We start from the raw sequence: 12,379 nt of genomic DNA, 5'->3' as shown, positions 1-12,379 counted from the left end.
TCCGCAGTTGAAACTTGAAAGGATTATGACAAATGCCTGAATGACTTCCACTTGGAGGCTGCACAATGATCCTTAACATGCATCTATGATCTATCTGTATCTTGGATATTTGTAAAAGTTTTATAAGAACAATTGATTTTCAACTTTTGTTTTCAATTATATAAAATATTCTTATACACTTATTCTTTTAATAGAAAGTAAACGCACTCTTAACCTTAATAACCTGATTTTTTCACCATTATTATCTACAATAGTAACTTGTAATCGAATTTGTACTGCAATTAATATTACAACTTGTAAATAAATTATGTACAAGTTAAAAATTTATTTTTTGGAAATTATTATAGTTATGTATTTTGTATTTACAATGATTTTTTAAACCTTTTAACCATTATAACTATATCATTAAAATATAAAATATGAGCAAACCTGTTTCAACGAATCAACTTTCACTTTAATTATGATCACACTCACTAGCTTTTGTCGGAGATAGTTTAGTAGAAAATTAAATGTACACCAATAATTATTAAGCAATGTGTTTTCTTCAAGTAGAAACTCGTATACACTTTTTGAGCTTTTTAGCCCAATTTGTCCACCAAAGTCAGAAATTAGAACACAACTCAACTGAATTTTCTATATATTGATGCAGGATTCATTGAAGTGAATTCAACACTGAGAAAGGTATAAAAACAAGCAAAAGCTGAACAAGGGAGTGACAAAGGAGAATGATGGGATACGAATTGGTTCATTTCCTAGGACAAAAGGAACAGAGCACAAAGACATTAGAGTCACAAACACAAAGACAATGGAGATGGGAACAGACACAATAGAAACAGAGACACATATATACTGTGTATGGTTAAATTGATGCTTCAAATTTCACTCGTTGGTTAAATTAATCTCCAAATTTCCACTAAATCATATTGATCCTCCAAATTAATTAATGTTAATTATGTTTATCCTCCGAATAACTCTAAGCAAAGACAAACATAGCTTATGTTTGATAAATTTGGGAGACTAATTTGACTAATGAGTGAAATTTGAAGAACTAGTTTGACTATTTACTCTATAATGTGTGCATTTTTTAAACGAAAAGAAAAAGGAAAAGAATGAAAGAATATGAAAAAGCAGCGAGGACACAGACCAAACACAGGCATATGGATCAAGAATCAGTAATTAAACACCCTGCTTTTTGGCAAGCCATGGTTTGATGACACTGGTAAGGAGGATTATAAGAATGACAAGAAATATTATGAGTGCAATGCACATCCATTTTCTAGATTTCCTTTGAATTTTCTTTGCCTTATGGAGGGCTGTATTGCCCTGTTGCACGTGATCTACTGCATTTAAAACCTGATTCAACAGAAAATACAAACAAATATTCATTGGAAAATATAGAAAATATAGAAATTTTCTGTCTCTAGGAAAGAAAATTGTGTCTCTATTTCTGTCTCCATATTTCTCTTCGGAGACAGAACCCAAACACAATCCAACAGCTTTGTATTATGGAATGATCCAAATACCTGTGTTTCTATGTTGTTAAGCATGTCACCTTGTGCATCGACTAATACTGCCATATCCATAAAAATCTGCCAAGACATGTAAATACATTTCTCAGACAAAAGAAAATAAATTACAATAATTTTCGCAAGGTTTCTAACTGCATCTTTAACTTCCTAGTCCTACAGATGTAGCAGTGCAATGTATATCTAATCTTTCTTTTCTATGGATCAGTTTTATTTACACTATTCTATAAAAGCTCCATACTAGTTTATACACATTAAATATCTTCATTGCACACATTTTTTAACTCCATACTAGTCTGTACTTTGTAATGGTCACTGATATGCCCTAGTGAAAGACTGTAGGGTGATGAAGTGTTAAAAATCTGTACCTATATTTAAACAGAATAGATATAGAAACCAAAAGGTAATTACTAGTTTACTACCACAACATCATGGTGAAAAAAGTAACCACTAGTCTATCTTGGGAGGAAAAAAAAAGTAACTACTATTAATTCCTCGCCACTGTGTACAGGATATCATCATTTGATACATGTAGCTAATCTGACCTAGTAGGATACTATCACATTGTAGTTGATGCAGATTATTTGAAACAAATTACCTGTTGTAATTCAACAAGCTTCTTCTCAACGTCTCTAGCTGCTTCATGCCGCTCATGAATTTCTGCTAGTGTGTCCATTATCTACATAGAGAACATAGAAGTTTGAGAGGCACAAACTAAAAGAAGGTAAATTCTTAAGATTCATTGTCCTCAGCCTATTTACCAATGACCAAGAGGCAAGGAACATCAACAATGCTCCTTACTCATTCCAGAAACAGGATTTGAAAAAGTGCATATGATGAAAGTTATGGGAGAGTATAAGATATTCATGATAGAAAGTTGGCTTAAATAAATTTTTGGACTCTAAAATATGCTCTTTTTGGTTTCTGTCCCCGTGGTTATAATTCAGTAAAATTTAGAAGTAAAATATTTTTGTCCTTGCCATCATAGGACTTCGATAAATGATGACATACAACTTAAATTTTTGGTGAAAACTCAGGTGCAGTGGTCTTTATGTGAAGTTGATAGTTAAGAATCGTTAGCATTTAACGGAGCAAACAAACGGCCAAGACAACAATAGATAACTTTTAAATTTTACTGGACCAAAACCAAAACTAAAATGACATATATCTTATAGAGTTAAAAGACTTAAATTAAGACTTAAAAAAGCTAGAAAATTAAATAGGAAAATGAAGAGGAAGAGATGGAGAAAGTATCAGAATGAGACAAACCTGCCCTCTTCCTTGTTCCTGAATTGCCTTCTGGAAGATTTGCTCACTGTCTCCAGTCTCAATTAATCTGTCAATTGTCTGTACATTGTTAAATGATTAGAAGAAAAACTTCTCAAAGGCATACAGTTTCCTATTAAAAAAAAAAAAGTTTCAGGGAAAAATGAAAATACCTCCTCATCAGCTCTTGTGCCCGTTACTAACAACCATGAAAAACAGGGAATACCAAAAATTTAACTCCACGGCAAAGAAAATCAATGGAATCAAATTGCATGGATTTATATATATAAAAAACTAACCTGTAAACACACGTCTCTCAACAACTTCACGGTATTCTTGATGAATGGCTTCTCTAAGGGTCTGCAAAGATTTGAAAAAATTAGATATAACCCAGCTTTCATTATATAGAAAAATAAAATTGAGAAAATAAATTCCATGTGTTCAAAAATCATAAAACTTGTGGTTTAACTTCTATAATTCCCTGATAACTTATATAACAATTAAACAAAATCTCACAAAGAATTACGACATAATATTTTCTTATATGTATTTTACATATAGTATACATCTGCACGAGTTAAACACACTATATGAAAGAACTAAACACAATTCTAAAACAAAAGAGACAAGTTTAGACAAACCAACCTGAAATTCAGCCATCTTGTCCTTCAGTTTCTTTTTCAAGTTACTGCAAAAAAATTTAATACAAAAAATCAGGTGCATATAACATTGGTCAAACATTAAGCAAATAACAATTACAATATAATACTTCTGTGTAATCCTTGTTTGTGATCCAATATTATAGGTAGATTTCACTGTCTGCAAAGAGAAAATCAGGCTAAGAGAAGCAAGGCTTTTCAATTTTTCCTCATTTCTTATGGGCCCTCAAATATACTGTGTTACAAATTGGACTTCTGGAATATAATAGCAACAATGTCAACATCCTTGGAGATTGAAGAATATGATATGCAATGTTCTTTGTAGATTTGTATACTGAGACATTTTTCACCTTTCAGAATCTAAAAAAATTCTAATGCAGTGGCAGAACTTGTGACTTCAATATTTGAAAACTTGAGAAAGAAAAGAGAAATAATTACACTATACTATAATTTGAAATTCAAACCAGTAAGGCATTTATATCACTAATTTGAAATTCAAACCAGTAAGGCATTTATATCACACAATAATAATAATAACTAGAGAGTTGGAAAAGCACTAACATAGTTGTTGCTGTTCGTGATCGGTCAACACCTGATCCTTTTCCACATCCAGGTTTCTGCCTATTTGCCAAATTCTGCAACAGAAAATGGACTAAGTGGTGTTAAGGGAGGAGAAAAGGGACTGTATAACAAGAATCACGTCTTTATTCAAACTTTAGTGGCTACATTTGGATACTGTCACTGAGATAGAAATACAAAGACAGTGGACACAGAAACTCATCAGGTTGCTGTGACAGACAAAAAAATTGTCCCAGAAAGAAAATTCTTGCATTTTCTTTACTTCTTGAAAAATAGGATCAGGAAATATCCATATCTGTCTCTGTATTTTAGTCTTGGAGACAAAATCCAAATGCAACTTGACAAACATGTATTAGAGATCTCACCTCTTTGTCCAGTTCTTCAATTTTTGTCTTTATGTAATATCCAGTTTTTTTAACTTCATCAACATCTTTCTCCATTCTCTCTTTAATAGCTGCAAAGGATGTGTGGATCGAACAGAATTAATTAGTCTAGTACTTGTGAAGTCAATCTTAAACTTCCAAACACCAATATTCAAATGTATCCTCTGGCTGAAGTTAACGTGGTATCAAACATCTGCAATCATTGCTTCCGTAGCACATCATTTTCTCAACTTATCCAACTTTGATCCCACTGCCTTTAGCAGTTTCTTTTTTTTTCAACACTTTCTTATACAGTTCCAACTTTGCGATTTTCACTGTCCCATTCAACATAGTTGTCCCTTTGCAGTTTCAATGAACTTCATATACACATCCCAACAAATCTAATAAAAAGGTGAAAAGACCACCCTCACTTTACATCCTTTTTTAACTGTGTTCCAAAGACTTATCAATCAAACACGCCATTTTAGACATTCCACTACAAGATATATAATTAGTTTTGATAATAAAAGAGTTTCATAATTTTAAATGATAACTTTTTATAATTTATTAGTCTCAAACTATAATATAAATAAAAAGAAAAGTGGATTAATAAGCATTAGCATGCTTATTGTTCATTTATTTATTCACTATGGAATTTACATTTATGATAATGAAACTAAATTCAATCTTTAGCTCAAAAGAAGCACATGAAATAAAACATGCAAAAGAAGTGTATAGGAAGAAACTAAGAAAACAGACCGGAATTATACTAACCCTTCATGGCAGGAGCCTTGGTCACAGATCTTGACTCGTCATGGGCTTCCTGAAAGCAAGTTTTGAGCAAAATGATGAAAAAATTGCAAGCAGTTTTTACTAGATAAAGTACAGAAACAAGCAAGCACAAGTGCACAACACTTAATAGAAAATTTTCCTAAACAAGTCATACATACAGAGTGCTCTACTCTTACCAATTTGAAAATTCTCAAGTTGGAGCAAAAGCAAATTATTTATTCCACTTTCTATTTCGTCAATTAACTTGTTAAAAATCTGACTAAATAGAGCAACAATTCAAGGCTTATTTCAACTGCATTCAAGCTAGAATCTTCTCATTCTTTGTCCTTCATAAATGATTTTCGAATCGCAACATTTCTTTCTCCTATGTTTCTCCCTCACTCTTGACATGCAAGCTGTCTATCAATTGCAAACAAACACTTTTCACTCTCTGACAAAATCCTTACTTGCTAATTTTAGAGAACTAAAGTTACTTATAAGATGAGATATATGAATTTGGGTGGTTTTTTCATCAATTTTCTTATCAGGAACAACTTTCATGAAGAGAATCAGAAAAAAAAAAAATTAACGAAGTACGTAAAGAATATGGTGTCCTTACAAGAAGAAACAGAAATGTGTCATCCCTATGAGATCAACCCACCTAACAAGGCAGGCCAATCTCTGTAATATATCTATCAACAAAACACCTCTAATAAGACCATTTACAGAACTGTATACTAAAGCTAAGAAGTTAAAAAAGAGGAAGAAATCCCTTTAAAAATTCTAGTTTTTTTCCCTCTCAAGCCAAAGACTTCGAATTCTACAAGAGGAAACTGCTTCAGTCCTTAGGATATACGCCATCTCTCTAATGGTTCTTTTGGTGACCCTTCCAAGTTCTAACTGAGCTAGTGTACGTCAAGAAGGAGAAATTCAAGAAGAAAAGTATTCATATGGTTGTATAACCCTTAATATTGATATTTTACCTGGATTGACCGCTTCTGTATTTATCATATTTATGTTAAGACACTAGTACAAGTATATCTAATATCTTAGTGTTCATCATAAAAACAACAAAACTGATTCATTATCAATGTAAATTTTTTGTTACAGGTGTGTTTAAGGGTGAGACAGCTTACCTGGAGCCTTCTCAAAAGCATATCCAGCTTAGCATATTGTTTATCGAGCTCTTGAATCTACAAGACAAGGGAGAAAATCCATACATTCCATGAGATGACAAGATGATTGAACATGGATTTTAAAGTCATTCTCTAATTTTACAAAATTGAGGGGGGAAAAAAGAAAGAAAAGTTGATTAATGGTGTTCAACATGAATATAAGGATTAAGAACAAACACCTTTTTGAAGAAAAGATTCAAGCCCAGTTCTCCTGAGTTCATTCCATATGCTCCTAACTCAATGTCTACACCACCACGACCTTGGCCACGTGGGATCTCAAATGATTCCTAAAGAAAAAAGGTCAAGTTAATAAATATAGTTTCACCTTAATGTTGCATATGCCACCTGCGCGTTCTAATTCCTAAGTAAAATATTCACAGACATTACTGCTATTCTATTAGCTCTTGCTCTGCATATGATTGAAGAATAAGCTGATCTATGATGCATGTAGAATACAAAGTGTGTAAAATAGAACACTCCAAGCTAAAACGTTACAATAGGAAATATTTTATAGTCTACTCCCTATAGTACCAAAACAAAAGAAAGGAAAAAACAATTGAAATTCCTAATTTCACCTTCACAAAAACGTCACAATAGATGCAGTATTTTATAAATATCAATTAGACAACAAATACATCCAAAATCTACAATGCCTAATACAAAACTGGATCTGGATGAACACAAATTAGACAAGAAATATGAATCAAGATTATTACGTGAAAGAGGATTAAATACCGTTAGAAGATCGTTCATTGTGGAAGAAATTAGAGTTGAAGAATGTCAATGGCGGAATGGAACGCAAGGAGAGGAAGATTGGGAGCTGGGAAGGACGACCTGGTTAAGAAAAAACCAGGCCATACGCCAAGTGCAAACCCAGAGCCAGAGGCACGGAGATAAGGAAAATGGTTAGGTTTCTGTTACTTTTATTTCCTTCGTTTCTTCGTTGTCATCATACGGAGTAACAATGCAAGCTTTGGAAACGGAATCACCAACCAATGCGGACACACACACAACATGCTTCTGCCACAGATCATCAACTTTCAATCGAGCAAAATAATAAATAAATAAATTTATCAAAATAGAAAGCCCTACGCCAACACCACATCCATGCATCACTATTACTTTTACGTACTACCGATTTTGTTTCTATTTTATTTATTTATTTTCTATTCATTCATTTTGAATAAAAATTATATTTTTATGATTTTGACTATGTTTGGTTTTTTTAGCATTAAAAGATGGCATTCTTACAAGTAAAATGACCATTAGATTCTTAAAAAATTTGATTTTAGATTATTTAATTGTTGAAGAAAAAAATTACAAATTAAATTTTCTGCGATCGTAAATATATGTATATAAATTTTATTATTTATAATGATAGATATTTTGTTGCTTAGATGAACATGAAAAAATATAATTTTAGATAATAAAATATTATTAATTTTTGAATTTTTATATAACTTGTATTAACATTTTTTTATTTATTATAATATTCTCAAAAGAAGTTTTGTTCTAAAAGTTATTATCTACCAAAAATCTTTCATAAATAGATACGTCATAATTAATTATACGTTGTTACGGCCTGGCCCAGGATTCCCACGGGTCAACCCGACCCAAGCTCCATCCGGTCCGGTTACGCGCCCTCCAACCGACCCGGACACGCATCCTGTACGGCTCACACGCGGCTGCAGGACAACGTCCTTGAGAATATGGGCCTGTCCCCATGAGGGGCCCACTACTGACGTGTATATAAAGGGAAGGTTGGCTCTTCCCCCGAGGTACGTCACATTTCCTCCCATCATTTTCTCCCGCCTGCACACTAGCTGACTAGAGCGTTGGAGTGTCTTTGCAGGTGGCACCCCCCCCTTTTTCCTTCACAACGGGAGCTCGGCTACGTGGCAAATCTGGGCTTAGCACAACCGTGAGCGAGGCGTCCTCACCCCATCCCATAACCACCCGACTAGTCCGGCAACCGACACCGAACATTGGCGCCGTCTGTGGGAACAAACGCCTCAATGGATGTTGTGTCGGGTCCCGGAGACCAAGGCCGAGGAGCCGGAGCGGAAGGGGCGGCCTCTGTCGCCTCACTAAGAGGACGACGAAGGTCCCCCCGACAACACGCCGAACAACACATGAGGACGCGACCCTTCGGAGGAACGGGCGGCGACAGCGCCATAATAATGCAAGAGCTACGTCACAGAGTCCAGAACTTGGAGCGGCAATTGGCCGACCAGGAGCGTGGCGAACGAACTACCGATCCCAGCTACACCCCATCCTCCGAAAGTCAAGAGAGAGACTCTTACCGAAGCCGTCTGCGACACGCCTCCGCATCCCGAACGGAAGCGGAGAGCACCCGGGAAGAATTCCCAATTCCGAGGAGACGGAATGACACGATAATTTACTCCCCGAGGCAGGGAGACGCGCCGCACAGCACGAGGTCGCGAAGACGGGAGGTCCAACAGGACACGACAACCCGTAATAATGGGCACCACCCCATTCCACCATTCCATCCTCGAAGTCCGGTTGCCGAAGCACTTCGACAAACCAACGGACATGAGGTACGATGGAACTCAAGACCCCCTAGAACACCTCACGGCCTTTGAAGCAAGGATGAATCTAGAGGGAGTAGGGGACGAGGTGAGGTGCCGAGCTTTCCCGGTAACCCTTGCGGGACCCGCGATCAGATGGTTCAACGGCTTACCGCAGGGATCCATCCACGGGTTCTCGGACATCAGTCGTGCGTTCCTCGCCCAATTTACAACACGAATAGCAAAGGCAAAGCACCTGATAAACATTCTGGGGGTAACCCAGAGACAGGGAGAGTCGACCAGAAAATACCTGGATCGGTTCAACGACGAGTGCTTGGAAATCGACGGCCTAACCGATTCGGTGGCCAGCCTTTGTCTGACGAACGGCCTCCTCAACGAAAACTTTCGCAAACACCTCACCACGAAACCGGTTTGGACGATGCACGAGATCCAGACGGTAGCTAAAGAATATATAAACGATAAGGAAGTCAGCCGAGTCGTGGCTGCCAATAAACGGCAGTCCGGCTACAGCCAATCTCGGCAACCCGGTAACGGAGAAAGACTGAAAGAACAAACCAGGGAGGAGGCGCCAAACAAGGCTCCCAGGTCGTTCCCCCGGGTCTGGAAATTCGCCAACTACACACCACTCACTCTTCCCATCATGGAAGTTTATCAACAAATAGCCGAGAAGGGGATCCTGCCGAAGCCCCGACCACTCAAGGACCGTACGGGAGGGAACAAGAACCTCTATTGCGACTACCACAAGGGTTACGGCCACCAAACGCAGGATTGCTTTGACTTGAAAGATGCACTGGAACAAGCGATAAGGGAAGGCAAGCTAGCAGCATTCTCCCATCTTATCAGAGAGCCGAGGAGACGCTATCGCGACCATGACGAAGAAGCCAAAACCCGATCGGCAAAGCGGCGACAGGAGCCAGAAGATAGAGACCACGGCCTCACTGTGATAAATGTGGTAACGGCCAAAAACACCGCGCCAAAATCCCGATCGGCGCACAAGAAAGATGCTAAGGTCTTGGCGGTCTCCTCCTCGGTGCTGCGAAACTCTAAGAGGCCTCCGTCCATTTCTTTCGGCCCAGAAGACAAATGGTTCGACGACGCCCCGGAAAACCCTCCCATGGTCATTACGGCCAGAGTGGGAACCGGCCTCGTCAAGCGCATCCTTGTCGACACAAGGGCTGATTCAAACATCATGTTCCGCAACGTATTTGACGCGCTGGGGCTAAGAGACGCCGATCTGACGACCCACCAACACGGGGTCATCGGATTGTGGGCGACCACTTCATTAAACCTGACGGAGTAATATCCCTACCGATCTCGGTAGGACAAGCCCAAGATCGAAGGTCGACGATGGCCGAGTTCGTGATCCTCCGGGGATTCCACCGCCTATAACATCATCTTGGGAAGGAAGACGATAAACGATGTTGAAGCAATAATCAACACGAAGCTGCTAGTCATGAAGTTCGTTACTGATGACGGCTCTATAGGGTCCATAAGAGGGGACCTCGAGACGGCGGTCGCCTGCGACAACGCCAGCCTCTCCCTAAGAAAGAAATCAAAAGAGGCGTCCGGTGTGTTTCTGGCTGACCTGGACGCCAGAGTGGACGACAAACCTAGACCGGAACCAGAAGGGGACCTGGAAAAATTCGTGATCGGCGCCACGGAGGAAAAATTCACGTTCATCAACAAGAACCTCCCACACGAGTTAAAGGGGCCCTTGATCGAAATGACAAGGGCCAATATGGATTTGTTTGCCTGGACACCTGCCGACATGCCGGGCATAGACCCAAAAATCATGTCGCACCATCTGGCCGTCAGGTCGAAAGCACGCCTGGTAACACAACGCAGAAGAAAGATGTCGACAGAAAGAGCGGAGGAAGTGGCCAGGCAGATGGCCAGCCTCCTAGAAGCAGGTTTCATACGAGAAGTAGACTACTCGACATGGCTCTCGAATGTTGTTCTAGTGAAAAAGCACAACGGCAAGTGGAGAATGTGTGTAGATTACTCTGACCTTAACAAAGCATGCCCAAAGGATTGCTTCCCCCTCCCTAACATAGACGCGCTCGTCGACGCTGCGGCGGGCTATCGTTACCTGAGCTTCATGGACGCCTACTCCGGTTATAACCAGATACCAATGCACCGTCCGGATGAAGACAAGACGGCATTCATAACGCCGGGGGGAACCTTCTGCTACAAGGTGATGCCGTTCGGCCTGAAAAACGCAGGAGCAACATACCAAAGGCTGATGAACAAGATATTCCATGATCTTATAGGCAAAACAGTGGAAGTCTACGTTGACGACATCCTCGCGAAAACAACGCGACCTGACGACCTCCTAAAAGATCTGGAAAACGTATTCGCATCTCTCCGGCAACACGGCATGAGGCTGAACCCCCTCAAATGTGCCTTCGCCATGGAAGCTAGCAAGTTCCTAGGATTCATGATAACTCAGAGAGGGGTAGAAGCCAACCCGTAGAAATGCCAGGTGATACTCCAGATGAAGAGCCCAGGATGTGTTAAGGATGTCCAAAGGTTGACAGGGCGGCTGACCTCACTATCCCGGTTTCTCGGAGCATCGGCAACAAAGGCCCTGCCATTCTTTAACCTCATGAAGAAAGGGATGGCGTTCGAATGGACACCCGCATGCGAGGAAGCCTTTCAACACTTCAAGGAAATCCTGGCGGCACCACCTGTGCTCGGGAAGCCAAAAGACAGGGAGCCGCTGTACCTGTACCTCGCTATAACGGGGGAAACCCTGGCCGCAGTCCTGGTGCGGGAAGAAGGGAGGGCTCAACAGCCGGTCTATTTCATAAGCAGAGCCCTGCAAGGAGCAGAATTAAGATACAGCAAACTAGAAAAGCTAGCTCTAGCGCTCTTGACCTCCTCACGAAGGTTAAAGCAATACTTCCAAAGTCACCAGGTAGTCGTAAGAACGGACCAAGGGATCCGGCAAGTACTTCAAAAACCCGACTTAGCGGGGAGAATGATGACTTGGTCCATCGAACTCTCCCACTACGACATACGGTATGAACCCCGGCAAACCATCAAGGCGCAGGCGATGGCAGATTTTCTAGTAGAAGTAACTGGGGAACCAGCCGAAGAAGCGAGCACACGGTGGAAGCTCCACGTGGACGGAGCTTCCAACCAGACGTTTGGAGGTGCCGGGATCATCCTGGAAAGCCCGGTTGGAGTCGTATACGAGCAGTCGATCAGGTTCGAGTTCCCCATTTCGAACAATCAGGCAGAATACGAAGCCCTTATAGGGGGCTTGACCCTAGCAGCGGAAGTCGGGGCTATAAGGCTGGAAATATGCAGCGATTCTCAGGTCGTCACCTCTCAGATAAACGGGAGCTACCAAGCCAAAGACTCATTATTACAAAAGTACTTGGAAAAAGTCAAGAGCTTAAGCCAAAAATTTGAGGAGGTCATGGTCCACCACGTGCCTAGAGAAAGGAACACACGGGCAGACCTCCTATCAAAGCTGGCCAGCACTAA

The 12,379-nt window shown here is 39.9% G+C and overlaps 2 protein-coding genes across 2 annotated transcripts; one reads left to right on the top strand and one right to left on the bottom strand.

Moving 5' to 3' along the window:
* Positions 1–1,176: 1,176 nt before the first annotated feature.
* On the bottom strand, positions 1,177–7,091 carry LOC130957769 (syntaxin-132-like). Its single transcript, XM_057884614.1, has 13 exons — positions 7,074–7,091; positions 6,518–6,625; positions 6,300–6,356; positions 5,167–5,215; positions 4,396–4,484; positions 4,013–4,086; positions 3,438–3,480; positions 3,092–3,152; positions 2,966–2,991; positions 2,796–2,873; positions 2,125–2,205; positions 1,524–1,589; positions 1,177–1,353 (listed from the first exon to the last, which is right to left on the bottom strand). Exons 1-13 carry the CDS (start codon positions 7,089–7,091, stop codon positions 1,177–1,179), a joined length of 927 nt encoding a protein of 308 aa, XP_057740597.1.
* A 2,214-nt stretch (positions 7,092–9,305) lies between these two features.
* On the top strand, positions 9,306–10,187 carry LOC130957768 (uncharacterized). Its single transcript, XM_057884613.1, has one exon. It carries the CDS (start codon positions 9,306–9,308, stop codon positions 10,185–10,187), a length of 882 nt encoding a protein of 293 aa, XP_057740596.1.
* Positions 10,188–12,379: the final 2,192 nt, after the last annotated feature.

The sequence above is a fragment of the Arachis stenosperma genome, chromosome 10, assembly GCF_014773155.1.
Source record: "Arachis stenosperma cultivar V10309 chromosome 10, arast.V10309.gnm1.PFL2, whole genome shotgun sequence".
Classification (NCBI taxonomy): Eukaryota; Viridiplantae; Streptophyta; class Magnoliopsida; order Fabales; family Fabaceae; genus Arachis; species Arachis stenosperma.
This window is presented reverse-complemented; position numbering and strand designations above follow the sequence as displayed.